Below are 21,151 nucleotides of genomic sequence, written 5' to 3'. Positions count from 1 at the left end.
GAGACCACACCGTGGACCATGATGGGGAGCAGTGATGACAGAAACTACATGGGCGGGATCGGAATATATTTTGGAGGCAATTCAGTCAAGACTTGCTCAAAATGGATGTGTGGAGCGAGGGGAAAGATGAACCAGTGAAGAGTCCCAGGTTTTGGGGTTGAGCGTCCTGGTGTGGATGGTGATTCCATTCACAAGAATACACACTCCATGAAACTCCTTCACTCCAGAAACAACCTCCCCACCTCTTCCTGTCAATAATGAATCATTTCTTTTGATCTTGTTCAAACACTGCCTCTCTTGGGTAGTCTGCCCTGGTTCTTCATGTCATTTTATGTCTATTATAGTAAATGCCATGCTTTCAAGTGTTGTGTGACTTTTTGAGTACATACCTCATTTGTTTTACTAGACACTTGAGGGCAGGAACTATTTCCATATAATTGTTGCATCCTCATCACTATCATGCTCTCACATATGGCTCCAGGAATCTAAATTCCAGTTTCCTCAGTGAGATCCTCGTTTGAGGCCTAATGATAATTAGTTAACAGATTCCCTTTCAGAACTGTATTGGTTTGAATGATAAATTATATAGTAATCCTACATAGAGTAGACAACAGATACTCTCTAATTATTCTAAGACTCAAGATCTATGTGTAGGAATGTACCACAGAGAGGAAAACCTGGGATTCAGTTCTCATTCCATGAAGCTCCAAGGTAAGAATGATCTGATAAAAACACAACCAAAAAGCAAAGATACTTAGTACTGTGGAAATTTGAACTTTGTCTACGAATAGGAAATGGAATGCAGAATGACAAGTTGCAGGTATTTGAAGACATTTGAACCTCAAACATCTCGTTATTTTAGGAAACTATGCATTTCTGGTATTGTTATTCTGTGATTTTTCCACTGACATATGAGGTTGTGAAACATGTAAGAAGGAGGGATTTCCAAATTATACACTATATGCTTGAGCTGTTCTCACCTCTGTATTTTTAATACTACGTAGAAGTAGGAAGGGTCTGAAACGAAACTCCCTGATAACTGTCAACAGGATTACTACCTTCAACGCTCCTCCAACATTCCCAAGGTGAGAGACCCATAACCAGGTTTACTCCTTGTCAAAATATTTGTCATGGATATATCCCTCATCACGTTTTCATCTCATATACTTTATGCCTGAGTGGCATCTTCTTCACAACTGGGACCAAGAACGAGCCTGTTGGGCAAGATTCTTCTTTCCTAGGCAGAGTATAGCCCTATATTCACAAATGTGCTTATCCAGTAAACCACAATAAGGAGAACCCACTATTTTATGCTTCTAAAATTGTCACAGAGGTGCCTGAGGGAACCGTTTCATGATCCACAATTCAGAGTAATGCGCATTTGTCCTCCAATTGGTATTTGCTATTTTCTCCTTAGTCACATGTTTTTCTCAACATTTGGATAGATGGAGCAGGGAGATTTAATTCCTAATGTCTTCTTTTTCTCATCTCTGCAGGAAGCTGTGTATTGTAATCATTTCCTTTCTGTGTACTTCACTTGTGTTTCTTTGGAACACTGCTACTTTTAAAAATTTTGTATCATAGGATCATTACAGAATGATGGGAGGACATATGGGGCATGGTAACGCCCTTCCCTTCCTTGCTGTGGAGCCCGTTACTGGCAAGAGGCGCCCTCCAGACTTCGCTATGGCGGTCTCATTCACAGTCACCATCATGTCTCTTGGCCCAGTGTATGTCTTCCGCCCTTCATGCCAAAGCTCTCAATGGCAACTTAGACCAGAACTTAAGATGAGCTCAAACTCTACATTTAGAAATCATGTTTTTAAGCCTCACAGAATTAGGAATTGTTTTAATTTAAAAAGGCCAATATTTCAAATGACTACTGATAAGAAAATGTTACTTTTCAAGTTATATCAGTTACATACAGTATAAAAATGTCATTGTTTTATAAAACCTCGCAGGAGAATAAGGAAATTCCTGTATTACGGTGCATCCGAAAGAAACAGGCACTTATCACCTGTTTATAACTTATTGTACATGAGAACCTATGACCGCCTTACTTGTACTGTCTTATCTAGTTCCATGGGAAGAAACAGGAGATATCAACCAGCACCTCAATTTCACAAAGGGGGAAAGAGCTGAAGTACCCCATGTCGGGTCCTGCAGCTAAGAAGTGCATCTTGTTAACCACTGCAGGATATTGGGAGCTTTGGACTGAATGAGGTCATATTTGCTCTCAGGCAGCCCTGATTTTAATATTCTTTCTATCATGCCAGTAAAATGTACCAACATTTTCACTTTATCTTTTTAATTACCATGTGCTCTGAGAAACAGCATTTTGTTGTATCATGTTTAAAGATCTAAACATGGTATATATCCTAATCACCTAATCCCGATGTGCCATTTTAATTGTGCATTGACTATGCCAAATAGACAAAGATAATGTTTTCCTTTCCCATTGCTGTGAAGATTGGCTGTACTGTGCATAAAAGCACCTTGGTCCCTTTAACTACCCTAGTAGCTGGATCCGTCCTGGATTCAAGCCTGTTTGGGAGATCCTATGCAGGCAGGTGAATTAGCTCAGATTATGAATCACCATGAACATCTCACTAAGTGTGAACACGTTCAAACACTGCAGCTCCTCCTCTGAGACAATGAAGCATAGAGAGTGAAATGCATGCAGGTAACTTTGCAACTGGTTTCTGGCCCTGTGAGAGTATCTCCATAGCAGTGCTCTCAGGGCCTGGGACACTCCACAGGCTGGGTGAGGAGAAGGAGGCCATTGGCAGGGAGAACTTTGAAATTTACACTCTGGCTCCAACTTCCTACATGGGCCAGCACTGTCACTTGGGTATGTCTGGGAGGGCCCTGAGCTCATGGGGGGATCTGAGCACACTGCTCATTTGAGACTTAACCTATCAAGAAGCTTCTGTAACTCTGGCTATAGTAATGTATCCTTATTGGACAAAAATGAAGAAAACTTGAAGTTTATTCACAATTTGTTCTTTCTTTGGCTTTTATCAATCCTCTGTCATACAGAATATTCAACTTTTTTTTGAAGAGACAAGTTGATATGAACACATCAGAAAAAAAAGAGTCGGAATTTAATAAAGAGAAGGAACCATTTCTAGCTAATTTCAGATCTGCTATCTTTGGCAAGCTGCCCAGAATTTTTCTTCCTTTCATTTATAAAATAATTTAAATATCTTTGTACTTTTAGAAGTTAATTTTGTATACTAACGATGGAGAGGAACGAATATCTTGAGATTGGCTGATAACGAATTTGTAGCAAATGGCAGATAACCCAGCTCCTGGTCACGAGGCAGAATTGCACGAATCTTAGTCTATTAGCATAATCTGCTGCTACCTGAGGAGGAAACACTGTTTTCCTTGCAGAAGGGTTTAGACTTTAAATTATTGGGTTTTTGTCAAAAAGCAAACATATTTCATTAGACGAAATTCTACTTTATCCAACATGATGACTAGATGTCATATAATGTACTTAGACTATCAGGTGTGAGCAATGTTCACTTTGTATCTCACTTAATCCCCACAACCATATGGTGATGTATTATTCTAGTCGTCCCATTTTTTTCTTCTTTTACAGTGAAGGAAATGGAGAGTCCAAGAGGTCAAGTGATTTGTCAAAGTCACCCAGCCAGAACACCAAGGCTATCCTTTTGCCACTGGACTATATGTTCTCTCTTTTCCTCTACCCAGTCTCTCAGATTATTATTATTTCAGCAATGTAAAAATAGAGCGAGTTTATTTTGTTTAAAAAAAAAGAAGAGGGCAGAATGGCAAATGTTATCTGGGCTGGCAAGGCTGGGGTCAACAGTGATGGCTCATCAGGGTTCATGAGAACCCACTCCGTAGGTGGGGGACGGGGGCAGGGGGAGGATAAAAGGCTAAATTAAGCTTTCAGTGTAAAGTTTCTGAGCCCCTGACTCACCAGAAATGCAGAGGTGACCATCCCTTAGCCTGCCCACCTTGCTACCTACCACCCGGGCACCTGTGTGACCTACATCTGTGTCCTCAGTCCTTTCCGGTTAAGACAAGGATCACACCACCCTTCCCTGGTGTGATTGTGGGGATTATGGAGGAAACCTGGGGCCTGGCCTTAGCTGGGGCTCAGCAAATGCTGGAACAGTTGTTCTCAGAAAGTCGCACAGAACATGGACGCCAGTAGCGAGAAGCGGAAGCACAGACATGGAACACCCAGACAAGAAGCTATGGGGCTTCAAGGGGAGGAGGATCATGGAACTTAGCTGAGATGAGGTGTGCTGTGTGCCTGATATGGCGTGAGGGCTTCAGATGCATAGGTACAATCAGTCATCACCACAGATGAGAGTGAAGCAGAGAGAAGTGAAGTCACTTGCACAGGTCACACGCAGCCAACGAGGGGCCCAGGCAGGGTCAAGTCCAGGCCACCTCACCCCAGAACCCGCCAGTGGACCAAGCACTCATACCGCTTCCCAGGACTCTGAAGCCATACGTTGGGTTCTTCAGGCGACCAGCACACTCCCTGGACAATCTAAGGAGGGGACCACCATTGAGACTTTGATCTTCCATGGTCTCTAATTCTCCATGTGTGTCATATAAGTGACTGTCATCCTCCAAGTGGACTGTCAGCTCCTGGATTCCAAGTCACTACACATGACACCTACAGAACCGAGGCACCACGAAGACACTCCCCACAAGTGTGATGAGTGGGGTTTGAAATGCGACAGCAAAGCACAGCTTTGGAAAATGCCGTGTCTGCTGTTCGCTGGGAAACGCAGGCTTGCCGCACAGGCTGCTCTCCTTAGAAATGGGACTGCTTTGGGGAAAGCAGTAACGACCCATAAATAAGAACATATCCTGGGTAAGAGTACTGTTAAAGGAAGGTCCCACTTAGTATTTGCCCAGTGGGGGAATGGTCTTCGCAGGCCACCATCCCCTCACAGTGGGTGAGAGGTTCTGATGCCCAAACACAATCAACACAAGAATGTGAAACTGTATAGATTTATGGAAGGAGCCAGAGGCATCCATAAACACAGATGCAAATAGCACACTTTTACTCAGCATATGAACAATAGCTACATGGTTCGGCCCGACTCTGAATCTTCTCCTTCTCCTGTTAATCGTTCAAGTATTATGAGGTAGGGATAACCTCACAATGGGAAGAAAATGTTGTACCCTGTTGAAGGTTTTGTCTGTCTTTTCAGAGTCCTCCTAATCTAATGTTTTTAGCAATAATCTTTATGAATCGACTGTCTAAAGAAGCAAGGAAGGACTTATTTTTCATTCAGTGCATTTTCAAGTTTCCCAATGTACAAAGTATGGTCCTGTCTCCATTTGGTAAACCGTTATTTATGTCTACTGGCTGGCAGAAAGCATGATTAAATATGCAATGCATACGAACATATGAAAAGTTTTAATAGTGTAATTTGTTTTGGGGGTTGAGCAATTTTTTATTAAAGACAATCAAGACTTTGATTTTAAAAAGCAAGACGTAAATCCTAAAGGATAACGCTTTCCAAATGTAACAAATTTTGACCAAGTTCCATGCCTATCAAAAACAGAACTGCTATCTTGAGTTACAAAAAGGAGTTAAATCTTCCTTCTGTTAAATGGTACTTAGATTTCCCTGGGGGATTCGTATGTTCCATTAAATTCAAAGATGTTCAACTATCAATTTTGTAATTATATATTAATCAGAATGCTAAATATATTCATTAGGTGAAGGAAAAAAAAGATCTGTTCTCTGGGTGATTATGGCATTTGTAATATTTTAAATGGTCCAAAAAAGGAAAGTTGAATCCCAGATTTTAATGACTGTACCAAATGGTCAAAGATCCTGTAGCATTTCGTACCTTTTTCTCCAAGGGAGTGTGTCTTGCTTCTGGCAAAATATATAAATGGCTAATATAAAAAGCAAAATATTATGTTCCTATAGGTAATACCTGTTTGTATTAGAGAACTCGGAACTTTCAAACTGGAAAAAAACTGAAATGGAAAAAAAAAAAAAAAAACAAAACCTGCTCTTAAAATGTTCCCGTATGCTCTAGATAAGAATAGTTAATGAATAATGAAGGAAGTGGTGTCTTGAAATGAGACTGGTTCATTGTTCTCCTGAAAAGCATTTTAGACTCATTCTCCTATGACTCTATGACTAAATGGGTTTATAATGCAACATTTTAATGTTAATAATCTACTTGCACAAATCAAGCAAATGGCAAGTCAAAGACTGAATCGTTTTGTAATGATAATAAAAAAAAAAACCCACTGGTCAAATGGGCCAATCTTTAATAGACATTAATTGTTCGTGTTGCTTCTTTTGCCTCCAAGATTCTGGAGACTGGGCAGAAATATATTTCTTTAGAAGTCTTTGTAATTTTCCTGATAACTTTTCTCCATAAAAATAGCCCTACTCAGAAAATAAGAGTATTCACCTAAAAAGGAAGATCAACTAACACTATCATTGATTGTCAAATATATCAATTTAATAGTGGTACAGGTTAGGAATAATTAGTAGTAAATTGATTCAAGTATTAAGCCTACAAGATTGGATACAAATTTAGGGCTCAAATTCATTTAGTTATATTGGAAGTATGATAGTGGGCAAGAACATTTAGACCCCAGGACAGAGAGCATTAAACTTTTTTTAAAAAACTGAATTATTTGTATTATTTTAGAAGACTTAAACAGGGCGCCTGGGTGGCTCAGTGGGTTAAGCCGCTGCCTTCGGCTCAGGTCATGATCTCAGGGTCCTGGGATCGAGTCCCACATCAGGCTCTCTGCTCGGCAGGGAGCCTGCTTCCTCCTCTCTCTCTGCCTGCCTCTCTGCCTGCTTGTGATCTTTCTCTGTCAAATAAATAAATAAAATCTTTAAAAAAAAAAAAAAAGAAGACTTAAACAATGGCTTAGAAGTTTCATCACTGAAAAAAAAAAAAAGAAGAAGAAGAAGACGTGTCAGCATAAAAAAGCAATAATGACCCTGCCCCTCTCTGGGGAAAATATTACCTGCTCCAGTGGGGACAAATGAGTTCATTCATTTGATCAGAAAGAGTTACTAAGGTCTTACTAAGTGTGGTGCACTACTTTTAATACTGTTACCAATAATTTCCACGTGAAAGAAGGAAACCAAGTAAGCTAGCAAGGTATGTAGGTCCTCTTATCTGCAGAGAGCTCCCCCGGTTGGAGCGGTGGAGAGAGAGGGAACAAGAAGTCTTCCTCTCCACCGGGGAGAGCATGTCCCAAACATTGCTGGGGAAAAGCAAGGGAAGGAAAGAGAGAGCTAGAAGCTGAGTGGGACATCCTCAGTTTAGGGCTTGATTTATAGTGAGGACTTTATATGGGAAGGGTTATTGCTATGATTTCGGGTGCGGAACTAAGGGTGGAATGTTTGCTGTACCCAAAATGAGGAGGAGAAGCCAACAGTGAGAAAAGGGAGGGACACAAACAGGAAGCACACGCTGGGATGGAGCCCTCAGTGACATGATTCCTGAGGACAGACTCCTCCCAGGCTGTGGTTCCTCCCCGCTCCCACCTGTCCTTCATCAGCGTTCTGTGCAGCTTTTCCCAAACTCCCCCTTCAACCCTTAAGAGAACATTTTATCAACAGTTTGGAGGGTATAGCCAGTGACCAAAACCTCATGCCAGGGTCCGGGGAGTCTTACTCATGTCCCTGCTTAGACTCTGTTTCTCTGAGGACACTTCTATGAGTACATAACTGTTTTTTTTTCTTCCCTCTGTTTGTGTGCTAAGGAATATTTAAATAATGGATACTGAGCCACGAAAAAAAGAGGACTTGATGAGAAGCACCATCATGGCCTTTCCAGATGTTTGCCTTTAGGATGTGAAATGAGTTACACAAAAACAAGATGGGGAATTGCTGGCTAGACCCCAGCGTAGCAAGGAACCCACCGTGGGAGTGATCGATGGGCCAAAAATTAAATATGTCAGCAATCACTGACGCTATTCAAGAGCTTATCCTAAAAACATCCATGTGGGGGCAGAGAATTATTTGAAAGATTCAGAAATTATGGGGCGCCTGGGTGGCTCAGTGGGTTAAAGCCTCTGCCTTCGGCTCAGGTCATGATCCCAGGGTTCTGGGATCGAGCCCCGCATCAGGCTCTCTGCTCTGCGGACAGCCTGCTTCCTCCTCCCTCTCTCTGCCTGCCTCTCTGCCTACTTGTGATCTCTGTCTGTCAAATAAATAAATAAAATCTTTAAAAAAAAAAAAAAAAGAAAGATTCAGAAATTAATCTGTAATCTCAGGTCTTGCCTGGAGCTATGCTTCTTATTGTAGTCAGCATGCCTGAAGATCCCAAATTAAAAAACAAAATAAAAATAAAAAAAGAAGTTAATTCAATTTTAAAGTTGAAAAATATGACCTTTGAGGAAAGGTTATTGGAATCAGGGTTGTTGGGGCTAGGTACAACTCAGCTGCAAACCCAACTTCATAAATATCAACCACTTGAAATCAACTATGCTCCAAGCCTTCAGACGTCTGAAGCGGACAAAGTAGACGAAAATTGTAGTAAGAGATTTTCGTTTAACTTTAATAAGGAACTTCCTGGAAGGAATCTAAATCTCTTACTGCAATTTGACTTACTGTTACAAGGTTAATTAAGCACAAACAGGCTCCCAAGGAAAATTGTGGAATCTTGGCTCTTAGCTAGAAAACCACATATCTGAAATGGTTTAGGTTTACTCCTGCTTGGAATTAAGAGGTTGGATTGAATAACTCTCAGAGTTTGTATATTATATAACTGGTTTTATAGCTTTTTAACTTCTTCCGTGCATGAGTGAGGCACATATCCCTATGAACTCTGGGGCTGAAGAAAAAGTACAATGAGCCCTATATACAGAGTCGATCTCGAGTTTTCTTACTTGGCAGAAGAGAGAAAAAGTGTTATTTTTAAATTGGCTCCTTTCCCGCACACTATTAAGGAGAACTAAAGTTTGGAATAATATTTTATTGTAGCACTAAAAGATAGTCCCAAATCATTAACATACTGAGTCCATTGAACCCCTTATCAATACCACATTCGAAGTAGTCTGTTCTGAGCAAAGATAAGGCTGAAGTAGACCTTAACAACTAACCACAAACAACACTTATTTTTGGCCTTATTAGGAATTTGACATTAAAAAAAAAAAAACCCAAACCACACATTTTTATTATATATGGTCAAAAATAAGAACAAAACCAGCCCATTTCTTCACAGCATTAAAGTGGCTGAATACATTGTTCTCAGTGCTGAAATATTCAAAAAAGGATAATTTGTGGAAAAAAACAAAAACAAAAACAACCAGGCTGCAATTGCAAAACATTTCGTGAACTGTGGCATAATACTTAATAATTATTCTTTGTCTTTTTTCTTCTGCCAAAATAGGCAAAATCATTTCTTTCTATTGCTTTTTCCTCCCCTGTTTTAAAGAAAGAAACAAACCACCGTGACATCCATTCCATTTTAAACTAATGTTTCTATTATTTCATATCTAAATGGGGCTGACATCATCAGCTCCTTCATGTCCTGAAAGATATTTAGCTCTGGTCCACTGTTACATACTTGATGCATTACATGAAATAAAATATCTCAAGATTTCAAAAATATTTATTTTAAAAACAGCAATCAAATTGCCTGTAATCACATTTTCTGCTTGGCTTTGAAAGCTACATTATTCAATATGCCAGTGGTCCTTTCCATAATGGCAACATATTAGAAATTCATGCTGCTCAAATATGTCTCACTTCCTTGATGTACCTCACCCCCTCTAGACCCAGAGGAGGACCCCTGCTTCAGTTCGTGTGTCCTGGCAAGAACCTTCTGAAGTGAATGCTTTTCAAAACAGTTGTACAGTGGCCTCCGAATGCAAAGTGTGGCATGCCTGAACGCCGAAAATGACAATAAATCTGAGTATAGACATGATGCTTGCTTTTGTTGCCTGGAAAAATAAGGCATTTGGGAAATCACCCCCTCCCCTGCCCCCCATTTCTTTGCCTTTTAACATCTTTTTCCATTTGCAACTCCAGAACTGGAAATTTGAAGCAGTCAAAGAAATTGAAATCTCCTTTGTTGCCTTTTTTTTTTTTTATTGTCAATTTTCTATAATGTGTCGTTAGGAACCACACTCCACAAAAAGCTCATGTCTAAATGACTCCTTTCTATGAGGCCATTCTAAAACTTTGCACGGTTTTTCTTTGTATGAAAGAGCTTCTGTTGACTGCACAAAGAACAAGCAATGGCCACATATAGGCCAGGCGGTGAGGTTTGGATGACTTTATACAAGGTTGCATTTTCCCTTCCACCCATCCATGATTAAACCTCGCAGCGAATGTGCCAGAGTAGAGAGAAAAAGAAGAGGCTCTTGATTTCAGTTTTGTAGGAACCAAAAGGATTTTTCTTAAACCGTGCATACTTAATACAGGTATTTTCTTATTCTACCTTTCTCCCAAAATAGTTCTGTAGTTTCTTTTTAACAGCATGAAAACCCCAAGCAACATCATTTTCTTCTTAATGGCAGGACAACATTTTCCACTTAAAGAAACGTTCTGTTCAATTGATTCCAAATATCTTAATGACCAATGAGGCTCGGGGCTATGGCGGGGCTGCGGGGGTGGGGGGGACAGGTAAAACATTAGGAAAGCCAAAGTGACCATAGGAAAAATTACTAAGGTACCAAAGTGAAAAGTTGGGTGAGTCGTGAGTCTGGATCACAGCTCCGTGGTCAACAGAGTATGAATCATAGGAAAATGCAAGCCCTGGCCTGGGTCTCGGAGATCAACTAGTTCTGTGGTTTTCCATCTTCTCAGAGGACAGAAGCCGTTGTGCAGGGGAACTTTTATAGGAAATGTGAACAAGTGAGATGAATAACACCACCACCACTCTGGCTGATTCCTGCCTTCCTCTGGCTCCAGCAAGCTTAATTTGGACCCCTCTGATCTAGCCCAACTCTGCTGGTTACAGATGGGGTGCAGTAAATTACCCATGCTTAATAAGCTTATCCAAGGCAGGCCCTGGCCTTCCAGACTCTTGTTCCAGTGCTCTTCGAACCAGATTCCACTCTGAGAAGCTCAGTCTCGTCAGTTACATACTATCAAAATAACTCAAGGGAATTTGGAGAAAAATGGAACTCTTAGAATCTTGGGTCATGAGTAGCTGTTTAACTTGGACCTAGAGAATCAGAACTAATTGGCACTTGTTCGACAGTATATACTAATAGAAATTCTACCCTGTTTTATGAACTGGGCTTAGAAAACAGGGACTTTAAGAAAATGGAACCTTTTTTAAGTGCCAGGAATCAAACTTCTTGTGGGAGTCCCAGCTGACTACTGACATATAAAATGGCACCAGCAAGAATATGTAAAAAGGAAATGCTGGAAATCTGGGGAGGAAGAAATTTCACCCTAAGTGTGCTTCACTCTCCATCTAGGTATTTTTTCTTTTTTCTTTTTTAAGATTTTATTTATTTATTTGACAGAGGGAGAGAGGTCACAAGTAGGCAAAGCAGCAGGCAGAGAGAGAGTGAAGAAGCAGGCTCCCTGCTGAGCAGAGAACCCCATATGGGGTTTGATCCCTGGACCCTGAGATCATGACCTGAGCCGAAGGCAGAGGCTTACCCACTGAGCCACCCAGGCACCCCTCCATATAGGTTTATGATAAATTTCAGAAAACAATCTAGATACTCTGCCCTCGCAACATTTTAATCAGAAAAGAAGACCCACTGAATGTACCTAGTACCTACTGTGTGACGGGCACTGCTTCACAGACACTAAATTCTTTAATGTTCACATTATAGGATTAAATATCTTATTATAACCCATTTTATAGATAGGAAAACAGAGGCACAGAAAGGTTGTATAAGTTGCTCACTGTCACACAGCTGGTAAGTGTCAGTAGCAGGACTGGAACTGAGGTGGTCTAGCCCCAAGATGTTGGTTTAAGTGATAATGGTATATAAGGATACTCAGTAAAAGGTAAAGTCTTTTTTGGTGAATAGGAGGCTTACTCTTGTCTTTTTTTTTGCCCCTCTAAAGAAGTGAAGAAGATTAAGGATCAAAGTATAAATAACTCTTTGGAAAAATCTCTCTCATGCATTTTTAACTCCTCCAAAAGAGTCAAGAAAAAGCTTGCTTTTTCTATTTCTTAAAAGATTGATTTATTTTATTTTATTTATTTTTAAAGGTTTTATTTATTTACTTGTTTGTTTTAGAGAGAGAGATTATGTCTTTCAGAGAGTTCGGGGGCGAAGCAGAGAGGGAGGGATTAGCCGACTTTGTGCTGAACGCAAACCCTGATGTGGAACTTGATCCCATGATCCTGAGATCATGACCTGGGCTGAAATCAAGAGTTGGATACCTAACTGACTAAGCCACCCAGGCATCCCTATTTGTTTGTCTGTTTGTTTGTTTTAGACAGAGAACGGGAGAGAAAGAACCTGAGTGTCTGGGGAGCTCCAGAGGGAGAGGGAGAGAGAGAATCTCGAGCAGACTCCTCGCTGTGCTGTGAGCCAACTCAGCTGGACCTCACAACCCATGGGATCATGACCTGAGCCGAAACCAAGAATCGAACGCTTGACTGAGCAACCCAGGCACCCCCCTTTTCCCATTTCTTTAACAAACTTACATAATGCTTCCTATGCCAACAACTGGTCTAAGCAATTCTTCAATATTCATTTAACCCCATGAGGTAAGGACTATTTTTATCCTTGCTTTTCAGATAAGAAAGCTGGGGTATTTATGAGCTGAGCCACTGAGCAAGTCACTTAACCCCTCTGATGCTCCGTTTTCCAATTGTGAAATTGAGATAATAATACTCATTCAGCCACTGATTTCTAATTGCAAACTAACTTTTTTATGTCTAATACAATAGACATTTGTTGGAAATGCTTACAATCAGTAAATCTGTATCGCTTATGTTGCCACTAAGGATAAGAACAAGCAGACACAAAAAAATTTATCATTAAGATGAAATATCAAAAATGATATCATATATAATAATTTATATTATATAAAAATAACATGTGTGACACAGTAATACATCTGCATTTAAACACGACAACCAGCTCTAAAATATATATAATACTTAAATGAGAATTAAAATATTTCCACTCCATTGATGCATTCAAATTCTGAAATTCCGTCATGTGAAGATACTAACACCAAGATGTGAGAACCACACTAACAGCAAAGGCTCGGGTTTAATAACATTGAAAAGCTTCTAGAAAATACAACTGGAGATGGTTGATTCTATACATAAATCTGTCTAGGGTGGTTTATACTCATAGGAACATAAAAGTTGCAGCAAGTTTATTATTTAGAATCTACAAGTGTTAGCTCTTATTATTGTAAGTGACCTTGAAAGAAGGGTTTGGAAAAAGCACCATAATTTCTAGGTGAGCAGCTCTTACATCTGGATTTCTGTAGTCATGACTTCCTTGTCTGTATGAGCATTGATGACCTACATAGTGCCCTCTTCCCAAATATATTTCAACAATTGGCAAACTGACCAAGAATTTGGTTGTTAAACTTTGCGATCACATTATGCACATGCAAAGTTTTTAGGGAAGAGTTTTAGTCTGTTTTCGCAAAGAAACATGAAGAACATATTCCATGGTCTTAAAGTTCCTTTCAAAGCAAGGAACCCCTGAGTGCTTTTGAAATGTAAAATATAGGGCTGTATGAAGGGTTGTTCATCTTCAGATCCATTTGTATTGGGGAATGATGTGGAAACAGCTCAGTAGCCCATCTTTCTGTTCTCGCTGTCACCGCCCTGTGTATCTCCTCAACACTTCTTGCCTGAGTTATGACAACTGGCTGCCCAGGCTTTCCACAACTCCAGTTTCTTACCACCACTATCCACCCAGGAAGAAGCCACAAGGATTTCCTCTGACTGCTTTCATAATGCTTTTGCCTCGAGTGAAAGCTGCCAATGGTTTCTTTGAATCCATCATATCAAGCCCATAGTCCTTTCATTAGTTTTTGAAGCCTTTGGTCAAATCTTCCAACTTAAAATAACCAACCTGCTTTGCAAATGCTCTCAGATATGGCTTTTCTTTCTCTCTCTGTTTGTCCAAATCAACACCACCTTTCAGGCCCCGCCCGCAGCCCTACATTTTCCAACAGGTTTTATAGACTACCTAAACCAGATTACTCTAATGTCTTCCAACTAGGAATTCCTACTGGGTTCATTGGCCAGTAAAACTGAGTTTAACATTTCTCCTGGCCTCTAATTGCTTCATATCTTACTTTGATTGCTTCATACCAATTTATGTTTTCTCCATAATTTACAAGCTTCTGAAGGACTTATCAATCATTTGAGCACTTGCAAATATTTAGATCATGGTAAGCATTTAAAATATACACACTGATGAATGGCATTCTAGACACATGATACTTCAAAGGAGTCGAAGAGGCTCCTTGTTTCTCAAAGGAATTAGTAGACTCCTATGAAGTCGGCCCTGCCAACTTTATTAGATTTCTATCGCAACTTTACAGCGTATCAAACTCTGGTTCCTGGACTCCAGCCAGAGTTTCCAGCCTTGAAAGAGGATTCTTACAATAAATTTAATCTCCGAAACTACTTTCGCCAAGACCACTTTGGCTTAAAAATGGGTTTCATATAGATTTAATGTCAGAATCAACACTAACTAGACCAACGCTGTCTATGTAGCTATCTTAAATGTAAATAATTCAAATATAATAAAATAAAAATTAGTTCTTCAGTCACACCATCCATATTTAAAGTGTTCAATAGCCAATGAATACTGCTAACAGACAACACAGCTAACAGAAAAGACATTATCCCAGAAAGTTCTATTGGACTGTGCCAAAGCCCATCCAAACCTCACCAAGACTTGGATTATTTGTCAGAGTAGCTTTTTACTTAACAGCATAAAATGGTAGGGCCAGTACTGGGAGTAGGCGAAGTGGATGTCCTCCTCAGAATATAGTTTGGGAGGCATGGGGAAGGCTCACCATGCTATAAAAAGTCCTGCTAGATGAGACTTGCCAAGAACCAAATGGCATGGGGCGCCTGGGTGCTCAGTGGGTTAAGCCTCTGCCTTTGACTCAGGTCATGATCTCAGGGTCCTGGGATCAAGCTCCGCATTAGGTCTCTGTTCAGCGAGGAGTCTGCTTCCTTCTCTCTCTCTACCTGCCTCTCTGCCTACTTGCGATCTTTCTCTCTCTCTGTGTCAAATAAATAAATAAAATCTTAAAAAAAAAAAAAAAGAACCAGAACAGCAAATTAGAGCTTCATCCCCTTAACGTGGGCCAGATGGGGCCCCTCTGCCTTGCACAGTGTTAAAAGTTTCAAAGGAAATATCATGTTAAAGGGAAAATACCTAAAGTTCAGTTTTTGACATTGGGTTGGGTGGGGAAAGCATAAAGAGATTTGGATGAGGAGAAGGTCCGGATAGGGCAAGAGGAAAGCACAGTGGAGGAAGGACCTAGAAAATGGTGCATCTCACTGTGACTAGGTCGAGTTCTCAGCATGCCATTTAAGGATGGAGTGACCGCCATTTTGACAGCTCTGGGGAAATCCTTGATACATGTATGTTGAAGTTGTACACAATGTATGTATGCATATATACACTGAGGAAGCCTAAGTTAACAAGCGAGTGGTATATCAAGACGGTCCTCAGAAGGCTAGGAAAGCAAATTATATAAAGAAAAAAAGGGTTTGGAGACTTAAATTATGTAACGAAATATCTCATTATCCCTTCTATGGCCATGCTCCATTCACACTGTGAGAAAGCTTAGAGGACCGACTTGGTAGTATATACACCGTATGCATTCTTCTTCGCCTTCTTAGCACACAATGGTGCATATGAAGCCATCACTTGGATCCCTCATTGACTTGAGAATTGGGTCTGAAGGCCAAGCCCCAAAGAGGAATGGACATGTGACTTTCAAGGTGACTACTTTGAAGTACAGCATGATTCAGATTTACGAATTTAGCATCTTCATTTAAAAATCCATGTTCTATTTTAGGAAGCCATAGTTAATACTCTTAGAACCAATCTATACAGGTAGAATAAAAAATCGAGGCAATAATTTTCTGCCACCATGAGTGATGCAAATGAGTTCTCTTTTGGCCACTGAGCTAGCTGCCAATTCTTAAGGGAATCTGGATGCCATCATGGCATGAAGCTCTGGGCTTCATTCTTGAAAAATGACGTCGAAAAAGTCTTCAAAATGACTTCTGACACTCCCTCCCCAACCCCACACCCTTTACATTCATGATTAACAGGAAAACCTTTTTGTGAATTCACTCAAGTTAGAGATACATCCCCAAATGTTTTTGATTAGTGATAATGGAAATGCTGCCTATCAGAAACCATATAAGAGGAGCAGTTAATCAATTTGTTCATTGTGAGCCCGACAGTACTGTTGAGTGACTTACCAAAATGACAATCGAGTTACACGTACTGTTAAGTTATTGAACAATGGAAACAAAAGAGTGCTAATTAAAAGTCACTGTTAACCTCAGGGAGAGTTTTATGACAAGGTAAATGTTCTGTCCTTGGCCATATACTGCGGAAACTATTTTTCACTACTTGAGATACAGACAGAGAAATTACTAAGGTTTTAGATGACACACGAACCAGAAGGAAAGATTTCATGACAAGCCAGTGTTTCTCAAACACGGGATGCTTGTTAAAAATTCAGATCCCTGGACTTTGGGGTAGAGGCTGGAAATTAAATTTCTGCTGGTTTTCCTGGATGATACACATTCCCACTAACTTTAGGAAGTACAGAACACTCAAAGGTTCAGGGGACAATGGATCCAACAGACCGAAACACTTTAATGGAGATAATTTTTGATCACTAAAATTGTACTGCCAAAATAAAAATGAAGATGGTTTTCTTGCTTTCCTATCCTGTAAATCTGTGGAAAATGGGGGAGAAATCTAGTTGAACAGCAGTTCCTGTTCAGAAGATGTGAGGGTCTTTCTTGTAGAGTGAGAAATCTGGCAGTAAGTGAGAGGTGGCCCCTTTTAAGATAATCTTTTATCTGAAATCTAGTTAGACATTTCAACCTTACGATAGGGCCTTCGGTGTCTAATAGTGTTTAGAACTTTGAGTAAGACATAAGAGTGATCAAACAGGTAATTAATTGATTTTTGCCCTGAATTCAACAAAAGACCAAAAATTACTTCAGGAACTTATGGAGAACATTTTCCCTAGCTAAAAACGTATGCCTAGTTTCAGAATCCTGTGTTACGACAATGTAAAACTTCTCCCATGAAAGTCAACCTTACCCTCCTATGTTCCTCGCTCCCCACCACCAATCGGCAAGCAGATTCTTACCACAGAAATGGAGTTAGTAAGCAGGGCTCCGTCCTGTCCCAGCAAATTGGAGACGGTGATTTCAGGTAGGTCCATGTTTTGTGGATGAAATGGGAGCAGGCCATTATGGTTCATTGGGTGACACAGAGAGTGGTAACCAGGTTCGACTTCATTCACGTGTACCAGAGAGTGGTCGGGGAGGGAAGGGGGGGTGATTGGTGGAATGTTGAAGTCTTCACTTTCCAGGCTTGGGCCAGGGTAAGACTGAAAAGACAAGGGATATTGTTGCAAATTATCATCCCCCTTCTCCTTCGTCACCGTGAACAAACACACACGACCTGTTCAGATATTATGACAAGCAGCCTTAAGGATTTGGCAAAGACATTTCAAACATGCAGATTACCCTGCTCTCATTTCACTATTATGTATGGAAGAAAGCTGCCTCAAAGGCATATCCACTCCTTGTATAAAGAGTACTTCTATTAGGCAGTTTTGTTTTTCCAAGAAAGTGAACTCAAACAGATTTCAAAGGTCCCATTAAAATTCTCCGGAGTTTTATTCTAGCTGAAAAACTTTTTCATGGGAATTGTGGGGAAAGAGGCAATTTAGAAAATTCATGGTTTTTTTTTTAAAGATTTTATTTATTTATTTGACAGACAGAGATCACAAGTAGGCAGAGAGGCAGGCAGAGAGAGAGAGGGAAGCAGGCTCCCTGCTGAGCAGAAAGCCCGATGCGGGGCTCTATCCAGGACCCTGAGATCATGACCTGAGCGGAAGGCAGAGGCTTTAACCCACTGAGCCACCCAGGCGCCCCATAAAAATTCATGTTTAATCAAACATGTTTCATAGGACTCCCTACTGCTCAGATCATGAGACGTAATAAAATGAATTCCAGAAGTTCTGGGGACAATTGTTTTTGAGTTTTGAAAAACCACGTGCTCACAATGGACAAAAGAAAAATAATTAGTAAAGACATAACTTGGGCACGTTATATAAGTGTGTTTGCATAGAAAGTTTGATCTATGAAAAAAACATTAAAAGCTATTTTTATCCCAAAAAGTATACCATTAAAATAAAATGAAGATTTTCTTGATTTCTGGCTATTCACATTTATTTGACTTTCCTCTAAAAAGCTACTAAATAATATTGCTGTCATTTAGATTTCATTCAGCTAATTTGAAAGGCAATATCACACTGACATTGTTGTAATACTAATTGAGGAATAAAAGTCCACCATTAAAATAAATAACAACATATGTGGGGCTTTTCCTTTGGAAAGTAGCTTTAGATAAAAGAGGAAGGGAGGGAGCAAAAAAGGAAGAAAAGATTATATGAGGACACTCCTGTTTAAAACGGAAAGTGGTAAACATTGAAAATTTGAGAAGAGACCGGATAATAAAATATTGTTCCCAATTAAGATCAAGGCATAGCGATACTTAGCAGTCCTTTATAGAGCAGGTGTTATAATAAAAAGGAAACAATTTGGGTCCTGATCCCTCTTGCAAGCCTATCTTTCAAATTAAGCATGTCTTCCTAGTATTTGAGTGCCCAAGTAATGGGACTTGTCTAACAGCACAGAGCCGTCTGAAATGGGCAAGATTTGAAATGAGCAGGCAGAGGGTAGGAGCCAAAGAAAGTAGTTTAAGGTATTCATTGGGTGTTCAGCCAATAAGCTTCATGTTCCTGCATCCAAGCGCCTCGGGTTATTTTTTCCAGATGGCGTTTATTTGTCTAACAGAAAGAAAATCTTCAAGTTGCACTTGCTAAATGCTATACAAGTTTTGATCTATTTGTTTAGGTGCTGTCAGAATATATGATGAAATGAAGCGCTACTGGAAACATCTGGAATTCAGACCTGGTCACATGAGGCTCCTGTGGGTTAGCACCTGGGCGGGGTAGGGGTGGGGTGTAGGTGAAGGGAAAGATTTGATTCATCTCTGCAGATCACTGTCCTTGAATATCTAGAGTTCTGTTAACAAAATCACCAGCTCTAAAGTTCAATCATCAGGTACCAAATTTTCCTGTTTATAGTTTAGATCTCTTGTCTGAAAAATATAGTCGTGGTCGGTACCCAAATCCCAAGTTTGATGAAATTCTCGTTTGCTTAGTATATTTTAGACCTTGAGTCTATAGGGGTAAACTATCAGTTCCTGGTACAAGTATTGACCTAAGAAGAAGCATGAAAGATTTGAAGTGGGAGGTGGGAGAGAGAGGAAGCCCGTGTATTAATGCTGGTTTTGTAAAAAGTGCTGTATGAAGTCCTTTGAGTCATTTAATCCTTAACGATAATCCTGTGTGTGGCTATCATTATCCTGTTTTCCTGAAGAGAAAATCCAGACTCGGAATTTAAGTCACTTTGACTCAGCTGGTAAACAACCAGCTCAGTATATATTGAGGGATAGACACATGTTGTGATATAGAAGCCGTTTAATTGCTACTATTTTATTAGGAAGAATGATACAAAGTTGACCAGCAAAACTTAAGAACTAACATTAGCTTTGGTCTCAAGTCTTTCCTTATCCCAAATTCCATCCCAATGCCTATCCCACGAAAATATTTACTCAGTATGAACACAAGAATGCGTAATTTGTCTTTGTGTTGACATTTCAGAAGTGAAGTTATTGATACATCTCTTTTAAGAAGTTAATGGTGTCTGTTTGAAACTTCCCTAAATTAGGTACAGTTAATGCCAGGGATAAAGGAGAAAGATGTTTTTAATTTTATAAATGCTATTAAGCCTCTGGAAATACTCAGGGATATTCTATCCATGGTTTACCATAAACTTTACATGTTAGCATTTCTTTGTAGTTAAATCTTAATTTGTGATGTTTTAAAGGAGGGTTTAATTGGTATCACTTTACATCGAGTGATAACAATTGCACTGCAATTTAATAAAGCTACAGGGTTTATGTTCAAGTAATTGCACATTAATGTTATTTAATCCATGCTCTTATATACCTAAACCACAGATTCTACAACTTAACTGGTAATGGGTAGTTACGTGGATCAGGAATTTTAACAACATAAGGTTACTTAGCAGTTTCTGTTCTTTATGTTAGAAGTCATGATATGGTTATTTGCCATGGTATATGGCATCCATTATAGTGGATATGGCATCCACTATAATGGATGCCATATAAAAGTATCATAATAATTGTATGAATGTCAAAATGTCACAAAACTCACAAAAACTCCAATGCCAGATAATTACTAATTATTTTCTAATGTGGAAGTGAATAAGTGAATTCCTCAATGTTGATTTCTATGACTTGACATCTTTATTTTAATTTTTAAAAACTTGGTAAGAATAAATTTGACTTAACAACAGTAAGATATATATTATTAGAGAAAATCGCAGTTTGGGGACGAAAGCATTACAATAGGATATGGTCGAGTGTTTCCCTTATTCTCCGGGAGACTTCCCGGTTATAATCTGTATTCAATATCTGTTGAATGGATTAACAAATGAATCCCTGAATGAAGGCATAAACGAATGAATGAATGAATGCTAAAATGACTTTTTAAAGCCGTGAAATCCGTGAAGATGGCATTGTTATTCCAAGGGTTTGAATATACACCCTGTATTCCCAAGACTTCGCACTGGTCAGCTGACAACACAGTATATAACATTAATCTCTCTGCATGTCAGGAAGCCAGACACATCCTGTTAGAGATACAAAGGCTTAAGCAGCCTGAGAAAGTCTGGGGCAGGGTAATTTCGTGTCCCTCTCTGGCTGCTGATCTGTCCCTCTGAAATGGCTTGCACTTACCATTCCACAGAGACAGAGAGGTCCCAGAGGATTTGTAAGGGTGAGTTTGGGGCCCCCGGGTTCTCAGAAGTTGCTGGAACCTAGCCCCTCTGCAGGTTGA

At 39.8% G+C, this 21,151-nt stretch overlaps 1 protein-coding gene across 4 annotated transcripts in view; it reads right to left on the bottom strand.

Moving 5' to 3' along the window:
• The window catches only part of TOX (thymocyte selection associated high mobility group box), a 304,651-nt gene that overhangs the window by 113,859 nt on the left and 169,641 nt on the right, over positions 1 to 21,151 (bottom strand). For all 4 annotated transcript variants that reach the window (XM_046024014.1, XM_046024012.1, XM_046024013.1 and 1 more), the window contains one exon: positions 17,303 to 17,545. In XM_046024014.1, coding sequence (XP_045879970.1) covers positions 17,303 to 17,545 — 243 coding nt within the window. The remainder of the gene's footprint in view (positions 1 to 17,302; positions 17,546 to 21,151) is intronic.

The sequence above is a fragment of the Meles meles genome, chromosome 1, assembly GCF_922984935.1.
Source record: "Meles meles chromosome 1, mMelMel3.1 paternal haplotype, whole genome shotgun sequence".
In the NCBI taxonomy this organism is placed as follows: Eukaryota; Metazoa; Chordata; class Mammalia; order Carnivora; family Mustelidae; genus Meles; species Meles meles.
This window is presented reverse-complemented; position numbering and strand designations above follow the sequence as displayed.